Below are 16806 nucleotides of genomic sequence, written 5' to 3'. Positions count from 1 at the left end.
TGTATTCTCTCCCTCTTTTCCTTTGTTAAATTTGCCAGTGGTTTGTCAATTTTATTGATCTTTTCAAAATACCAACTTCTGGTCCTGTTGATTTTTTTCTATTGCCCTTCTATTTTCTGTTTCCTTGATTTCTGCTAGAATCTTTATGATTTCCTTTCTTCTGGTGATTCTAGGCTTTTCTTGCTGTTCTTTTTCTAATTGTTGGAGATGTTGGTTTAATGTGTTGATTTTGTCTCTTTCTTCTTTTTTGATGTGTGCATTGATTGCTAAAAATTGGCCTCTGATCACTGCTTTTGCTGTGTCCCAAAGATTTTGGTATGTTGCATTTTCATTCTCGTTTGATTAAAAAAATCTTTGAATTTCAATTTTAATTTCTTCTCTTACCCCGTCTTTCTCAAGGAGGGTGTTTGTTCAGTTTCCATCTGTTTATTCTTTTTCTGTTGTTCTTATTGTTGATTTCTAATTTCATAGCCTTATTATCTGAGAAGATGCTTTGCTGCATTTTAGTGTTTTTATATTTATTGAGGTTTGCTGTATGGCCTAACATGTTGTCTATTATGGAAAATGTTCCATGTGTACTGGAAAAGAATGTATATTGTGATGTTGTTGGGTGAAGTGCTCTGTAGATATCTATAAGGTGAAGTTGGTGGATTGTATTGTTTAGTTCTTCTGTGTGTTTGTTGAGATTCTTTCCAGTTTTTCTATCTTTCATTGAAAATGGTGTATTAAAGTCTCCCACTATGAATGTACAGTCATCTGTTTGCCTTTTCAACTCTTTTTAAGTCTGATTTATGTATTTTGGGGCTCTTTCATTGGGTCCATAGATACTTATTATGGTTATGTCTTTGTGTTCAATTGATCCTTTAATCATTATATAATGTCCTTCTTTGTCTTATATGGTGGTTTTTGTGTTAAAGTCAATTTGATCAGAAATTAGGATTGCCACTCCTGCTTTCTTACCATTGCCAATTGCTTGATACATCTTTTTCCATCCTTTGATTTTTAATCTATTTTTGTCTTTGTCTCTAAGGTGTGTCTCTTGTAGGCAGCATATTGATGGGTTTAGTTTTCTTATCCAGTCTGCAACTCTGCATCTCTTGAGTGGTGCATTTAATCCATTAACATTCGGTGTAATTATTGATAAGTATGAATTGGTTGCTGTCAGTTTGTTACGTGTTTTTTTCATGGTGTCCCCGGTTTCTTTGTTCCATATTATTTTTTGTGCTGAGCTCATTATGTTTATTAGTCGTGTTATCATTTCCTTTGTTGCTGTTGGTTTGGTATTTGCTGAATATTTGTGCTTGCTCTCTTTTTTATTGTGATATGAACGTTTATCATTTGTCTTTAAGGTTACCCTGTGATTCATAATTTTCTCCCTGAGATTAGAACAGTCTATTCTATCTTACAACTCTCTTGACTTTTTCACCATTTAGAAGTTCTGTAACTACAATGTTTTCCCCTCTTTTTGGTTTGCAGTTGTCCTCATTTGCCAGTTGATGTCTCTGGTTCCCTGTTTACAGTCTTGTAAGCTCATTTTGTTTTGGATATGGCCATAGCTGTGGTTTTTTTGGTTATGTCATCTTGTGTATTAATGGTTGGTTGTTACTTGCTAGTTTTGCTTCTCAGTTCAACGGAATCCCTTTAGTATCTCTTGTAAGGTTGGTCTGGTTTTAACAAATTCCCTTAGTTTCTGCTTCTCTGGAAATCTCCTAATTTCACCATCATATTTGAGAGACGGTTTTGCTAAGTACATAATTTCTTGGTTGAAAATTTTTGTCTTTGAGGGTTTTATATATACCATCCCATTGCCTTCTCGCTTGCATGGTTTCTGTTGAGAAATCAGAGCTTATTTTTACTGGTTGTCCTTTGTAAGTCAGTTTTTGTTTTTCCCATGCTGCTTTGATGATTCTTTCTTTGTCTTTGGTTTTGATGGATTTGGTGATGATATGTCTTGGCGATTTTCATTTGGGGTCTATCCTGTTTGGGGTTTGTTGGACTTCCTGATTAGATATATTCTCATCTTTCATCATATCAGGGAAGTTCTCCTCCAACAGATCCTGGACAGTTTTCTCACTGGTTTTATTTTTCTCTTCCTGTTCTGGAATTTTGATGATACGTAGCTTATTCCTTTTGTTGGTATCCCACATGAACTTTAGGGTTTCTTCATTTATTTTGGTCTTTTCTCTGATTGATCCCTTTCCAAAGAAGTATTCAGGTATTTATCTTCAGTCTCATTAATTCTCTTTTCCATTGCATCAATTCTACTCCTTTGTCCTATCAATATGTTATCTATTTCTGAGAATTTAATATTAATCTTCTGCATTTCTATCTGTAGATTTAGAATCAGTTGTAATTTTTCATTTATTTTGTCATTTTGTTTTTGTATTTTCTTCCAAAATTCTTCTAGGGTTTTTTCTGTGTTTTCCTTGATCTGTCTCTCTTGAAGATACCTAAATATAATTCTTTTGAATTCCTTATCAGATAGTTCAATGGTGCTTCTTCCTCAGGGTTGTGTTCTGGGTCTGTATCCTGCTCCCTTGTTTCTACCACTTTATCTTGCTTCTTTGTGGGGATTGTGATTGTCTGTTTTCTCTGAGACATCATGGCGTTTTTGTATTTAGATCTTTGTTAACTGTGAAGAGCAGCCAAGGGTGAGTCAGGCTCCTCTTCGTAGTTGTTTATCGTTCACCCATTCGTGGAGAAGGAAGTGGTGGCTCTCACTCAGTAAGTGAGGTTGCAGGAGGTGCGGGTGTAGTTCTGTCTTATGGGGAGTATTGCTGTCTTCCACTTTCCAGTTGTTCGGGTCCGGCTTGTCTTTGGAGTTACTGGCAAGTGGAGCCTGTTCTTAAGTCCCTGGTATCTGGGAGAACACTGTTGGTTTAAATATCCAAAATGGTCAGGCTGCTTGTAAACAGTCAAAATGGCTGTGCCCTCCGGACAGATAAAAGTCCACAGCTCAGCCTGCTGTCCTCTTCGCTGCCTCCATTTTTATTTCCCAGTCACTGGAGAAGTTCTCCATGCCATCCCTGGCTAGCAGGGCTGATATTTAGGTTAATTCTTAGGTCCTGCCACCACTGGGCAATATCCAAGCTGTCTGTGCCGTCAGGCTTGCTGCCAGACTCTAGCTCCTTATGTCTACCTTTTTTGTTATTTTCATGCAAATTCTTCTAGTTGGAGTTTAGTCCACTTCTGTAGCCTTCACTTCAAGGTTCAGGTGTCCAGGATTATCTTCTCTGTGTTAATTGGTTCCCCTTTTCTTTGTTGAAGAGGGTCTCTGCAGTCTTTCTGCCTATTCCGCCGTCTTACTGGAATATGTTTTTCTACTTCTGTGATTGCTTCATCTACATCTTCCTATGACTCCTTGTTTTGTTTCCTCCTTTGTCTCTACATCTTAGAATGTGGATTCTTTTTTATTTCCATGCAAATATCACCAGATCTCTAGCTCTACCTTTTTATCTCTCTTCTGAGCTAAGTTTCCTTAAGTGCCTATACTCTGCTAGGTACTTCATATCCACCAAAACCAAAACAGTGCATTCTTTTTCGTAAATGTAGCTGGACCAGTTCTGATGGCTTGTGTATTTTGATGACTAGGGCTGTCAGTTTCTGTCAGCTTTTACTCCTTCTTCATTACCTCCCTCCTTGCTGTTGCCTGTATATCCATACATCATGTGAATCCTTTGGATTCTTCATCTGAAATGGGTTGTTTTCACTACCTGGAATATTGTTAGAATTTCTGCCTCCTGTATCCTGTCTTGCCACTCCACCACCCAGTTGGAGCAGAGCTCTAATGTTCCTTTTCTGTTGACAGTATTTCTCCTCATTGCCTACAAAGTAAAGCTTAATATTAAAGACTCTTGTGATGTGGCCTTTTTATATACCCTTTGCTCCTACCAGACTGGACTTCTTTCCATTCCCAGTTGTACTTGTGAGTTCTTCCACCCTTGTGCGTTTACTGACACCAATCTCTTTTTCTGTAATGTTCCCTTATCTGTACTTGATAAAGCTCAATTCTTCAAGGTTCTGCTTAAAGGCCCATGAACAGTGGTGTCTTCTCCATCTGCCCTTCCTCTGTACTCACCTAGCTTTTAACACATGTTGCTCATGCTTTCAGTTCATCATATTGCCCTTTAAAATATGATTATATATCTTATTTTCTCTATTCATTGAACTTCAAGATTTTAGGCTCTTTGGATGACCTAAAATTACATTATTGTTTCTTAGCATTTTATATGAGATAAAAACATTGGGTGTAGGAAAAAAATGAAAAACTAGTTTGGTTGATAGTCCATAGCGTTTTATATTGCTATATGTAATTGTATGTAATCACATTTGTGTTTTCTCAATTTCAGATTAGAACAGCTAATCCTTTCTGACACTGGAATTTCTTCTATACATTTTCCGGATGCTGGAATTGGTATATAACATTAGTGAAATATTTCCTCCCATACTTTAGCTATTTCATTTACTTCTCCCATGTAACTTTACTTTTTTTTTTTTTCTAGGGTGCAAAACATCAATGTTTCCTTCCTTGCAGTACCTTGTAGTAAACAACAATCAGATATCACAAGTAAGAGCGTCTTCAGAATATGCATTGTGCGTCATCACTTATTGCCACTCTCATGGAGCTTGTAGGTTCCTCCTTCTATAAATAAAGTTCTAAATTGAAAAAAAAAAAATTTTTCTTGGAGTAAAACTTTTATCAAGCCAAAAATATTAAGCCCACACTTAAGTAGACTGCTTATCATTTTAAATGGCATGGGTATAGAGTAAAAGTATGTGGTCTTTCTAGTGGGGTCTTTGTGCATGGTCAAATTCAGTGCCTTAAATAAGAACTAGGGACTTTTGCTTTTCTTTTACTAGCTCAGATAATATGAAGAAGTATCCTGAAACATGTTTATTTTCTTTTTGTTTGATCTCAGTGGTCATTTATCAATGAACTAGATAAGTTGCAGAGCCTTCACTCTTTGTCTTGCTTAAGAAACCCCCTGACTGAGGGAAACAATGCTGAGACTACACGCCAACTCATTATCGCCAAAATTGGTCAGCTGAAGACACTGAACAGATGTGAGGTAAGTGCTAGAATAATGATATATTTATTAGACTAAAAAATCAATTAACATAGTCTCCTAGTGAGACTGCCAGAAAATGGAAAAAGAAGAAATTATATTTAAATATTTTAAAGGTTATCATGTGGTTACCCTCCAAATGGTAAAATATTATCTGTGTATCTTAGTAATTAGTGGTTCTTTTCTGATTTCTTAGGGGAAAACAAATAAAGAAACAAACTCATTGCTGTTGAGTAGATTCTGACTGATAACAACAACTCCTTGGATTTCCAAGGCAGTATCTCTATGGAAGTACATTAACCATTTTTCCTTCCAAGGAGTGGCTGGTGGGTTTGAACTACCAACCTTCTGGTTAGCAGTCAAATGCCTTGTGCATTGTGCCACCAGAGCTCCTATTTCTCAAGTGGAAGGTGGTATTACACTTCTTAAAGCAGCATAGGAAAAACCTGTTGGTGACTTGCTCCCTGGCCTGATTTATTATTATTTGATGAGGGGCAAGGGATACTAGACACTTTCTACTATTTCATGGGGGGAATGTAGGCAGGAAGAAGATAAAACAACAAAGCTTATTCATCCTTTACTTCTCATCCACTCTGCTCCATAAAATCTGGTAAGGCCATGGTTTGCCAGCACTTTTGTGTTGTTCACTTGTCAAAAATGAGCTCCTCCAAGGGCTGACTTGTTTAGGGGACCTTAGGGATTAGGGATAGTTTAGACACTAGCTTGTGGGTAGATAGTCTTATGATGTGGGTAGATAGTCTTATGAAGAAAAGTATAAAGTGGAAATTATTTTTTCGTTTTGAATCAACTCCTGGATTCTGTCAGTGGTGAAAAAAAAACAAAGATGAAAAGTGTAATCAAATATTATCCCTTTCAATTTGATTTTTCTTTTGGGTGGACAGTGGAAGAAGGATGAGATGGTTTACAAAACACAAACAACTTGTTAGAAGAGTGCCTCAGTCGATTTGCATTATTTCACATCAATATAGGTTCCTCCAGAGGAGAGGCATGGATCTGAGCTTGATTACTGGAAAGCTTTTGGAAATGAATGGAAAAAGGCTGGTGGACATCAGGATCCAGAAAAAAACAGACCCAATGAAGAATTTCGTGCAGCCCATCCGAGATACCAGTTACTCTGCCTTAGTATGTATAGTATCAACAAGTATCTTTTCCTTAGGTGGACTTTCCACTGGAACACATTTTTTTCCTTGGAAAAAAATAAAATGAAATTCTTATTATTGCTTTTCTCCCTTTATCTTCAGGCTTTTTGCACTCATCAAAATGGACTACAGATACATTCCTGGGGCTACTTTAGTAATTTGGGAGCAGATACTTAAAAAATTCCCTTTAGAGAAGATAAATTGTAGCATCTCTCAGCAGAAGGAGCAAGGGAAGTCTTTTTAGGTTCCTGAGGGTGAGAGATTTACATTTGGGAAGAAGAAACCAGCTCTTAAACATATTCTTCTCATCTTTGCATATGCTCACCAGAGACTTTAGATTTTAGGTAGTAGGTACCACTCTGTACTTTAGGAAAGGCAGCAAGCTCTCAAGTTTATCTCAACCCTGGTTACAACTTAGATAATTTAAAAACTTAGACTATTTTGAGATGGAGTCCAGACATTCACATTTTTTAAAAAATACATTCTATTGAAATATAATTTATGTACAGTGAAATACACAAAACTAAAGTGACATTGGCAATGGAAATTTTTTTTTTTTTTTTTGGCAGCAGTGTTGAATCGTCTTCCCCCCCACATGTAACCAACAAAGTTTCCTTCCATATATAAACTTTTCCTTGACTTTTTACAATCATGAACTGTACTTTCTGTATTTGACTTACTTGTCTTTCTGTAATTGACTTATTTCACTCAGCATAATGTCCTCCAAGTTTGTCCTTGTTATGTGGTGTTTTGCAGATTCTACATTATTCTTTAGTGTTGCATTTCATTGTGTCTATGTACCATAGTTTGGTTATCCATTCTTCTGTTGATGGTGCGGCACCTAGGTTGTTTCCCTCTTTTTGCTATTGTAAATAGTGCTCCAATTAAACTGGGTGTGCATATATCTATTCTTGTCCTGACTCTCACTTCTAGTAATGGGATTGCTGGGTCAAATGGTATTTCTAATTCTAGGTTTTTAAGGAATTGCCATACTGCTTTCCACAGTAGTTGTATTTCACAGTCCCACCAGCAGTGTGTGATAGTCCCAGTCTCTCCAAATCCTCGCCAGCATTTATTTTCTCTCTTGTTGAACTTTGCCATTAGTGCTGGGGTGCGATGGTGTCTTGTTGTTTTAATTTGCATTTCTCTGATGGCTAATGATCATGAGCATTTCTTCATGTATTTGCTGGCCACCTGAATATCTTCTTTGGTGAAGTGTCTATTCGTGTTTTCCACTCATCTTTTAATTGGATTGTTAATCTTTTTGTTGTTGAGGTGTTGGGTCTATAAATTTTAGAGATAACTCCCTTGTCAGATATGTCATGCTGAATATTTTTTTCCAGTCTGTAGGTTCTGTTTTTACTCTTTTGAAGCATATAAAAATTTAATTTTAAAAGGTCCCATTCATCTAGTTCATCTTTAGCTGTTTGTGCATTTTAGGTTATGCTTGACAGTCTATGTCATAAATGAGGGTCTCTAAATTTGCGGTTATATTTTCCTTGAGGAATTTTATAGTTTTAGGTTTCACATTTAAGTCTTTGATCCATCTGGAGTTAGTTTTTGTATATAGTATGAGGTACAGTACATCTTTTTTCATTTTTCTGCAAATGGATATCCAGTTTTGCCAGCACCATTTGTTAAAGAGACCATCTCTTACCCATTTAATGGAGTTCAGCCCTTTGTCAAAGATCAGCTGATCACAGACTGATGGATCTATTTCTGGGTTCTGAATTCTGTTCCACTAGTCTATGTGTCTGTTTTTGTACCAGTACCAAGCTGTTTTGACTACTGTGGCTGTATAGTAGGTTTTGAGATCTGGGAATATGATACCTCCTACTTTGTTCTTCTTCAGTAGTACTTTGCTTATTTGAGGCCTCTTTCCTATCCATATAAAGTTAATGATTGGTTTTTCCATATCCTTAAAGAATGCTGATGATATCTGGATTGGGATTGCATTGAATGTATAGATTGCTTTGGGTAGAATTGACATTTTCTCAGTGTTCAATCTTCCTATCCATGCGCATGGTATGTTCTTCCATTTATGTAGATCTCTTATGGTTGCTTAGAGTAGTGATTTGTAGTTTCCTTTGTACAGGTCTTTTGTGTCCCTGTTGTTGTTGTTGTTATGTGCCGTCGAGTCGGCCCCGACTCATAGTGACCCCTCTTTGGGTTTCCGAGGCAGTATCACTACAGAAGTAGGATTGCCCAACCTTCCTTCCGAGGATTTATTCCCAAGTATTTTATTTTTTTGGTAGCTATTGTGAATGGTATTGATTTCCTTATTTCCTTTTCAGCAGTCATTGCTGGTGTAGAGTAATGCAACTGATTTTTGGATGTTGATCTTATATCCTGCCACAATGACAAATCTCTCAATTATTTCAAGTAGATTTTATATTGAGTCTCTTGGGTTTTCTAGGTATAGGATCATTTCATCAGCAAATAGGGATAGTTTGACTTCTTTCTTACCAATGTGGATGCCTTTGATTTCCCTTTCTTGCCTCATTGGCCTGGCTAGGACTTCCAATATAGTGTTGAACAGAAGTGGTCATAGAGGGCATCCTTCTCTGGTTCCTGTTCTCAAGAGGAATGGTTTCAGTCTCTCTCCATTGAGAATAATGTTGGCTGTTGGTTTTGCATAGATGCCCTTTATTAGATTGAGGAATGCCCTTTCTTTTCCCATTTAGCTGAGAGTTTTGATCAGGAATGGGTGTTGGATTTTAGCAAATGCCTTTTCTACATCACTGATATGATTGTGTGGTACTTTTTCTTTGTTTTATTTACATGGTAGATGACATTGAATGTTTTTCTAATATTGAACCATCCTTGCATACCGGATATGAACCCCATTTGGTCATAATGAATGATTTTCTTGTTATGTTGTTGGAATCTGTTGGCTAGTATTTTATTGAAGATTTTTGCATATCTATTCATGAGGGATATTGGTGTGTAGTTTTCCTTTTGAGTGATGTCTGTGCCTGGTTTTGGTATCAAGGTTATGCTTGCTTTATAAAATGAATTTGGGGGAATTCCATCCTTCTGGAATAGTTTGGTGTCAGTTCTTCTCTGAACATCTGGTAGAATTCGCCAGTGAAACCATCTGGACCAGAGCTTTTTTTTATTGGTCATTTTATATGACCTGTTCAATTTCTTCCTTTGTTACGGGTCTGTTCAAATTTTCCACTTCAGTCTGTGTTAGTTTAGGAAAGCTGTATGTTTCTAGAGATCTGTCCATTTCTTCTAGATTTTCGAATTTGTTGGAATACAGTTCTTCATAGTATCCTGTTATTTATCCCTTTAATTTCTGTTGATTCTGTTGTGGTGTCACCCAGTTCACTTCTTATTCATCTTACATGTATTTTGTCCCTCTTTTCCTTTGTTAAATTTGCCAGTGGTTTGTTGATTTTATTAATCTTTTAAAGAACCATCTTCTAGTCTTGTTGATTTTTTCTGTTGTCTTTCTATTTTCTGTTTCATTTCTTTCTGCCCGAATCTTTTATTACTTCTTTTCTTCTGGTGACTGTAGGCATTTTTTGCTGCTCTTTTTCAAATTGTTGAAGATGTTGGATTACGGTGTTTATTTCGGCTCTTTCTTCTTTTTGGATGTGTGCATTTATTGCTATAAATTGGCTTTGATCACTGCTTTTGCTGTGTCCCAAAGATTCTGTTATGTTGTGTTTTCATTATAGTTTGATTAAAGGAATTTTTTATTTCATTTTTTATTTCTTCTGTTACCCAGTCGTTTTCATGGAGGGTGTTACTATATTTCCATGTGTGTGTTTGTTCTTTTTCTGTTCATTTTCCTATTGTTGATTTCTAATTTTATAGCATTGTGATCTGAGAAGATGCTTTGCAGTATTTAGTGTTTTTGCTTTCTGGTCTAACATGTGGTCTGTCCTGGAGAATGTTCCATGTGCTCTGTAGATGTCTGTAAGGTCAAGATGGTGGATTGTACTGTTTAGCTGTTCTGCAACTTTGTTGACTTTCTTTTCAGTTCTGTATGTGATTCAAAGTGGTGTATTAAAATCTACTATGACTGTGCAGTCATCTGTTTGTCTTTTCAGTTCTGTTAGAGTCTGGTTTATGTATCTTTGTGCTCTTTCATTGGGTGTATAGATATTTAATATGGTTATGTCCTCTTTTCAATAGATCCTTTAATCATTGTATAATGTCCTTCCTTGTCTCTTATGCTGGATTTTGTCTTAAAGTCAATTTTATCAGAAATTAATATTGCCACTCCTACTCTTTTTTGGTGGCCATTTGCTTGATATATCTTTTTTCCAACCTTTGATTTTTAGTTGATTTTTGTCTTTATCTCTATGGTATGTCTCTTTAGACAGCATATTGATGGGTTATATTCTCTTATCCAGTCTGCAACTCTCCATCTCTTGAGTGGTGCATTTAATCCATTTACATTCATTGTAATTATTGACAAGTATGAATTTGTTGCTGTCATTTTATTATGTGCTTTTTCGTGGTGTTGCTGATTTCTTTGTTGCATATTATTTTTTGTGCTGAACTCATTTTGTTTATGAATTGTGTTACCACTTCCTTCGTTTCTGTTGTTTTATCATTTTCTTCCCAAGTTTAGAACAGTGTTATGTATCTTGCAGTTGCCTTGACTTTCCTACCATTTAGAAATTCTGTAACTATACAGTTTTGCCTTCTTTTTTGTTTGTAGTTGTCATCATTTGTCAATTGATGTCTCTGGTTCCCTGTTTACAATCTTGTAGGCTTATTTATTTTGGTACTTCATAACTGATTTGGTTTCAGGGTTATGTCATCATGTGTGTTAATGGTTGGTTGTTGTTTGCTGTTGTTGGTTCTCTGTGCAAAGACTCCCTTTAGCATCTCTTGTAAGGTTGGTCTGGTTTTAACAAATTCCCTTAATTTCTGCTTATCTAGAAATGTCCTAATTTTACCATCATATTTGAGGGAGTTTTACTGGGTATGTAGTTCTTGGTTGGAAATTTTTTTCTTTCAGGCTTTTATATATACCATCCTCTTATCTTCTCTCCTGCATGGTTTCTGCTGAGAAATCTGAGCTTAGTCTTATTGGTTACACCTTGTAAGTAACTTTTAGTTTTTCCTGTGATGCTTTCAGGATTCTTTCTTTGTCTTTGGTTTTAGTGAGTTTGATGATGTCTTGCTTATTTTCTTTTGTTGTCTATTCTGTTTGGAGTTTGTTGAATTTCTTGATTGGATATATTCTTATCTTTCATCCTACCGGGGAAAGTCTCTTCCAATAAATCTTCGGCAATTTTCTTTGTGGTTTTGTCTGTCTCTTCCAGTTCTGGAGTTCCGATTACATGTAGGTTATTCCTTTTGATGGTATCTTACATGAACCTTAGGCTTTCTTCATTTTGTTTTGATCATTTTTCTGATTGCTTCCTTTGTAAAGAAGCATTGAGGTATTTGTCTTCAGTCTCACTGATTCTATCTCCCATTGATTCACTTCTATTCCTTTGCCTGTTCAATGAGCTATCTATTTCTTAAAATTTAGTATTAATCTTTTGGATTTCTGTCTGTAGATTTTGTATCATTTCTGATTTCTCATTCAAAATTGTTATAGGGTTTTCTCCAATTTTGTCAGTGTTTTCCTGAATCTGTCTCTCAATCTGTTGAAAGTACCTAAATATAATTCTTTTGAATTTCTTTTCAGGGAGTTTCAATGCTGCTGCTTTCTCAGGGATGTGTTCTGGGTCTGTATCCTGGTCCCTTGTTTCTCCTGCTTTATCTTGCTTCTTTGTGTGGACTGTGATGCTCTGTTGTCATTGTGATGTTTTTGTGTTTATATTTAATTGGTGATTGTATATTGGAGTGCCTTGCCCAGGATTTTTGTTTTCTTTGGGCGTTATCTATGTAAGCAGGGTACTGTGCTCTATTCGCTGCTTGGCAGCAGTTAATCTCCCATGTTTCCTTTCCCATTGTCAGCCTCCCATATGTCCCTGCCTTCCTTAGCAAATGGAGCCTATTCTTAGGTCACTGGAATCCAGATGAGAATGCTGTCAATTTAAATGTCCAAAATGGCCACCACTTGTAAGCAGTCAAAATGGCTGCACTCTCCAGACAACAGAACGTCCACAGCTCAGGTTGTCTCCCTCTTAGCTGTTTTTCCCTTCCTAATCATAGGCCACCAGTGCAGTTATCCCTGTAGCCCTTGGTGACCAGGAGTGATCTTAAAGTCATTCTCAGGTCCCAACACCACTTGGAAATATTCAGGCTGTTGGTGCCATCAGAGTAGCTGACAGTCTGCAGCTCCATCCATCTCTGTACTCAATGTTTTCATGCAGGTTTTTCCACTAGTTGGTGCCTAATCCACTTCTGTATACTTCCCTTCAAACCTCAGGGCTCCAGGATTATCTTCTGTATCTCTTTCAATTGGTTTCTCTTTTCTCTTTTAAAGAGGGTCTGGGTAGCTTGTCTGCCTATTCCACCATCTTACCGGAAGTCCAAGCATACACATTTTTAATGCTCCCCAAATAATTCTGGTGTCTTATGAGAGCCCAGAAGAAGGCTGTTCTTCACAAGCACTGGTTCACTCCCTACCACATCTGACACTTTGTGCACTTTGTATGCAATGTGTTTTCTCAAAACTTCCAGCCTGGTTCTTCAGGCTCTGAAGCCATGACTTTATGATCCTTTGTCCCTGATGTACTTTTTATTTTGTTTTGACTTATTATTCCAAATTTCACTTTTATGCAGTTTTCCTTTTTATGTATTTCCTAATATAAGCAGCTCACTGCATAAATGCTTCATGCTAGAACATCATCTTTGCAGAAGAAAAGCTGCCTGTGGGAATTGCTTTCAGATTACTCCATTAGCTGGCCCCATTTCCTGGCCACTTTAGGTGAATTCTAAATCTTTCAGGAGCAGGGAAGCAAAGGCTCCTTAAGGCAGTCCTGTAGGTGTGGCTTAGTATTTCACTAAGAGTGCCCAAAGACAAAGGCACAGATGCTTGTGGCAATTACAGAAATTTTGCCCTGGATTTTTCAGTAAACGTTAGACCAGGAGAAAAGTGCTGCATCCCTTATATCCTTATGCACAGGTCACTTGCAGAGGGGCAGGGGACCTGGTTGACAGCAGTGCTGTGGCATGCCCAGCTTAGTGCTGTACAATTTGGTTAGAACTTGGTGGAGGTGCTCTGTGAATCATAAACATAACCAGAAAGAAAGGGAACTATTTTCAAAGGGAAACTCTAAACAGATGTTTTATATATTTGGCACAGGCTCATCTTGTTAGTTTAAGTCAGGACATTATTAATCTCTGAGGAGCTCTACCAAATGCCTAAAGTATTTGACTGATAACCAGAGGGTTGATGGGTCAAACCCACTAGCTGCTCTGTGGAAGGAAGTTGGGGCAATCTCCTTCCTTAAAGATTTACTGCCTTGGAAACCCAATGAGGGTCTCTATGAGTCAGAATTGACTCAATGGCAGTGAGTTTGGTTTTGGAAGGATGGTAAGGTAATACAGTAGTTACAGAAGATACTGCCCTTGTAAATGGTTGCTGTCCATACCGCCCCAAAAGAAAGAGATAAATGGGTAAAAGGAAGATACACCCCTGGCATATCAGCTTCTGCTAGGTTTTATCATGGGAAAGGAAAAGGCTGTGTTGACCCTTAATTATAAACCTTTTTTTCTTGTAGAGCCCTTTATTTATCCTTTTTTTTTTTTTTTTTTTTTTCTCCTTAAACAGAATTTGGTGTACCTGAAGATGAGGAACTCAAAACACAACAACCATTTATGCTCAAAAATCAGCTACTAAGTAAGAACCCAAAATTCAAATCCAGTATATTTGTATTTTAGTCCTTAGGTGCTGAAACAGATAGTGATGACCTGAAAGGGATTAAATTTGTTTCTCTTAAGTATTTTTATTTTTAGCGAAATGGATATGACTTCTTTTTTTAAAAAATTTTTATTGTGATTCAGGTTAAAGTTTACAGAGCAACTTCACTTTCTATACACTAGTTCACATACACTGCCTCATGACATTGACTACAGTTTCCCACAATGCAACACCTCTCATCCCACTTCCTCCCCATAGATACCTCTTCCCTGTGTCCTTTCCACCCATGCATTCCTGCTCCACCTGAGCTGTCTCCCTGTGCATATATGTTCTGATTACTTAGTGCTGCTCTGACAAAAATATACCACAAATGGGATGGCCTTAACAAACAGGAGTTTATTCTTATAATTTGGAGGCTTTAAGACTACGTTCAAAGTGCCAGGCTCTAGGGGCTGGGTGAAAGCTCCTCAGTCTTGGGCTTCAGCTCTGCCTCCAGCTCCCGGCCCACTGAAGCTAGAAGCTTTTCTTTACTCAGACAGCTGCTGGCTGCTGAGGCTGCCAAGCCCAAAGTTGACAAGTAAAAAGGCACAGTCCTGATATTACCAAATCACATGGCAGGCCATTAATTGAAGTCCATTGCAAGTCCCAAGGTTGGCAGAGCCAGGCAGGCTGCTAAACAACAACATGGCTACATGCAGGGTTCAAGGTGCCATAAGCTAGAGACCGTTACCAAAGCTGCTACTTACATACAGTAAGCAGACCACAAACCCAAAGGCAAGCTACTTAGTTGCTCACAGTAGATCCACCATGGAGTTGATTACCAGTCTCATCATGGGGAATACTACATCCAGCTGCCCAGCCACTCAGCCAGGCCTAGCCAAGTTGACACACAAACTGAACTACCACAATACACAGCCCTTCTATTCTCCCATGATTGATCCCTCCAAGAATGTAGCTACCTAATGTAAATGTTCACCTTATATGCCTGTCTTATGTTTGGCTGGAAGCCACAGGAAGGGGTTCGATTCCAGATCTGGAGGGCAGCTAGGGACCATAGTTTTAGGGGTTCCACCAGGCCCTATGAGACCAGAAAACCTGGTCCCTTTTTTTTTCTTTTAAAATGATTTTGAGTTTTGTTTCACACTGCTCTTCCACTCTAGATGTGATGATTTCTTAAACAAATCTAAATTCTTGTATTGAAAAATTTTGCAACTCCTATGCTTTAAACTCATTTAATAGTGTGATAAATGTAGAAGGTATTTGAGTAGTGAACGAAATTGTGAATTACTTAGAAATTTGTGCTTTTCCTTACACTTGGAAATTTGGTTAAATTGTCATGAAAGCTACAGAATGTTGGTCCATTATTTTTTGTTTTTGTTAGTAATTCTAGAAGTATTAATAGCATTTTAAAAATCAATACAACCTATTCCTATATTAGGGTTTGAGCTCAGTTGTACATTTAACAATGCATGTATCACCAGGAGTGACACTGACTTGGCAGCTGCTAAGAACAACACTTAACTTGGATGTGTAATTTAAATCCTTATTGTAAAGTGTGAATTAACCTTTTTTTAAATTTACCATTAAAATTTATATTGCACACATTTATGTGTATCACTCAGAAATAGAAAAGAAATACAATATAGTAGATAAGGTAATTTCAATGCTTCCACCAAAATCACACTAAAAATTAGACCACATGGCATATTAAACAAAGGATACCTAACATTATGTAAACCATAGTGATAACTAAAAATTGAGCATCCAGATAAAATCTACCTATATTACAACCAACTTTATAGTTTGTTATACTTTATAATTTGTATATTACACACTCTATACCTTGTAGGACATTTAAGGCATGGAGACACCAAGAAATATACTGACAAGATAAAGCCTGACAGAACTTTTCAGGTTATTCTAATAGATTACATTGGTCCTTTGTATACCTTTGAAACCAGTCAGCTTTAAAAATAAAAGAAAACTTACCGTGTTTTAGATCAAAGCTTATAGGAAACTTAGGTGGTTCTTTAATAATTTTATACAAATTGTTTTATGCCACGGGTTACAGTTTTCACAATGTGTCCACATGCACATTTCCATTCTGTTTTGTTCTGTTTCTGTTGATCTAGCTTCTCTTGCCCTCCTTGCCTTCTCATCTTTACTTTTGGGGAAATGTTGACTGTTTAGTGTTTATATAGTTGATTTAAGGGAGCACATTTCTCATGGGTTATACTGTTTATAAGCCAGTCTATTATTTAGCTGGAAGGTGACTTACAGAAATAGATTCAAATCCAAGTTCAAAGGTTTTTTTAGGGTGATAGTCTTGGGGGTTCCCCAGGTGTCTGACAGTCCAGTTAAGTCTGGTCTTCTTTAGGAATTTGAGTTTTGTTCTTGTATTTTTCCCCTTCTTTCTGGGACCTACTATTGTGTCCTTGGTCAGAATGGTTGGTATTGGTAGCTGGGCACCATCTAGTCTCAGTTTAGAGAAGGCTGGTTTGTGTGGGCTGTTAGTCCCCTGGACTAATTTCTTCTTTGAGCCTTTGATTACCTTAATTCTCTTTTGCTCCCTATGAATAACCAATAGTTGTGTCTTAAATGGCTGCTCACAAGCTTTTAAGACCCCAGACACTACTCACTAGTCTGTTGTTGTTGTTGTTATGTGCCGTCGAGTCGGCCCCGACTCATAGCAACCCCTCCATGGGTTTCCGAGGCAGTATCACTACAGAAGTAGGATTGCCCAACCTTCCTTCCGAGGAGTGGCTGGTGGGTTTGAACTGCCAGCCTTCTGGTTAGC

The 16806-nt window shown here is 37.3% G+C and overlaps 1 protein-coding gene across 1 annotated transcript in view; it reads left to right on the top strand.

The window, feature by feature from the left end:
• TBCE (tubulin folding cofactor E) overlaps positions 1-16806 on the top strand; it is a 156174-nt gene that overhangs the window by 134706 nt on the left and 4662 nt on the right. The window contains exons 9-13 of the mRNA XM_007938470.2: positions 4350-4414; positions 4503-4567; positions 4920-5069; positions 6056-6209; positions 13920-14020. Coding sequence (XP_007936661.1) covers positions 4350-4414; positions 4503-4567; positions 4920-5069; positions 6056-6209; positions 13920-14020 — 535 coding nt within the window. The remainder of the gene's footprint in view (positions 1-4349; positions 4415-4502; positions 4568-4919; positions 5070-6055; positions 6210-13919; positions 14021-16806) is intronic.

Source organism: Orycteropus afer, unplaced genomic scaffold, assembly GCF_000298275.1.
Source record: "Orycteropus afer afer isolate SDZICR_OR568_19922 unplaced genomic scaffold, OryAfe1.0 scaffold00050, whole genome shotgun sequence".
In the NCBI taxonomy this organism is placed as follows: domain Eukaryota; kingdom Metazoa; phylum Chordata; class Mammalia; order Tubulidentata; family Orycteropodidae; genus Orycteropus; species Orycteropus afer.
The sequence above is the reverse complement of the archived record's forward strand: the minus strand, read 5'-3'. Positions and strand labels throughout refer to the sequence as shown.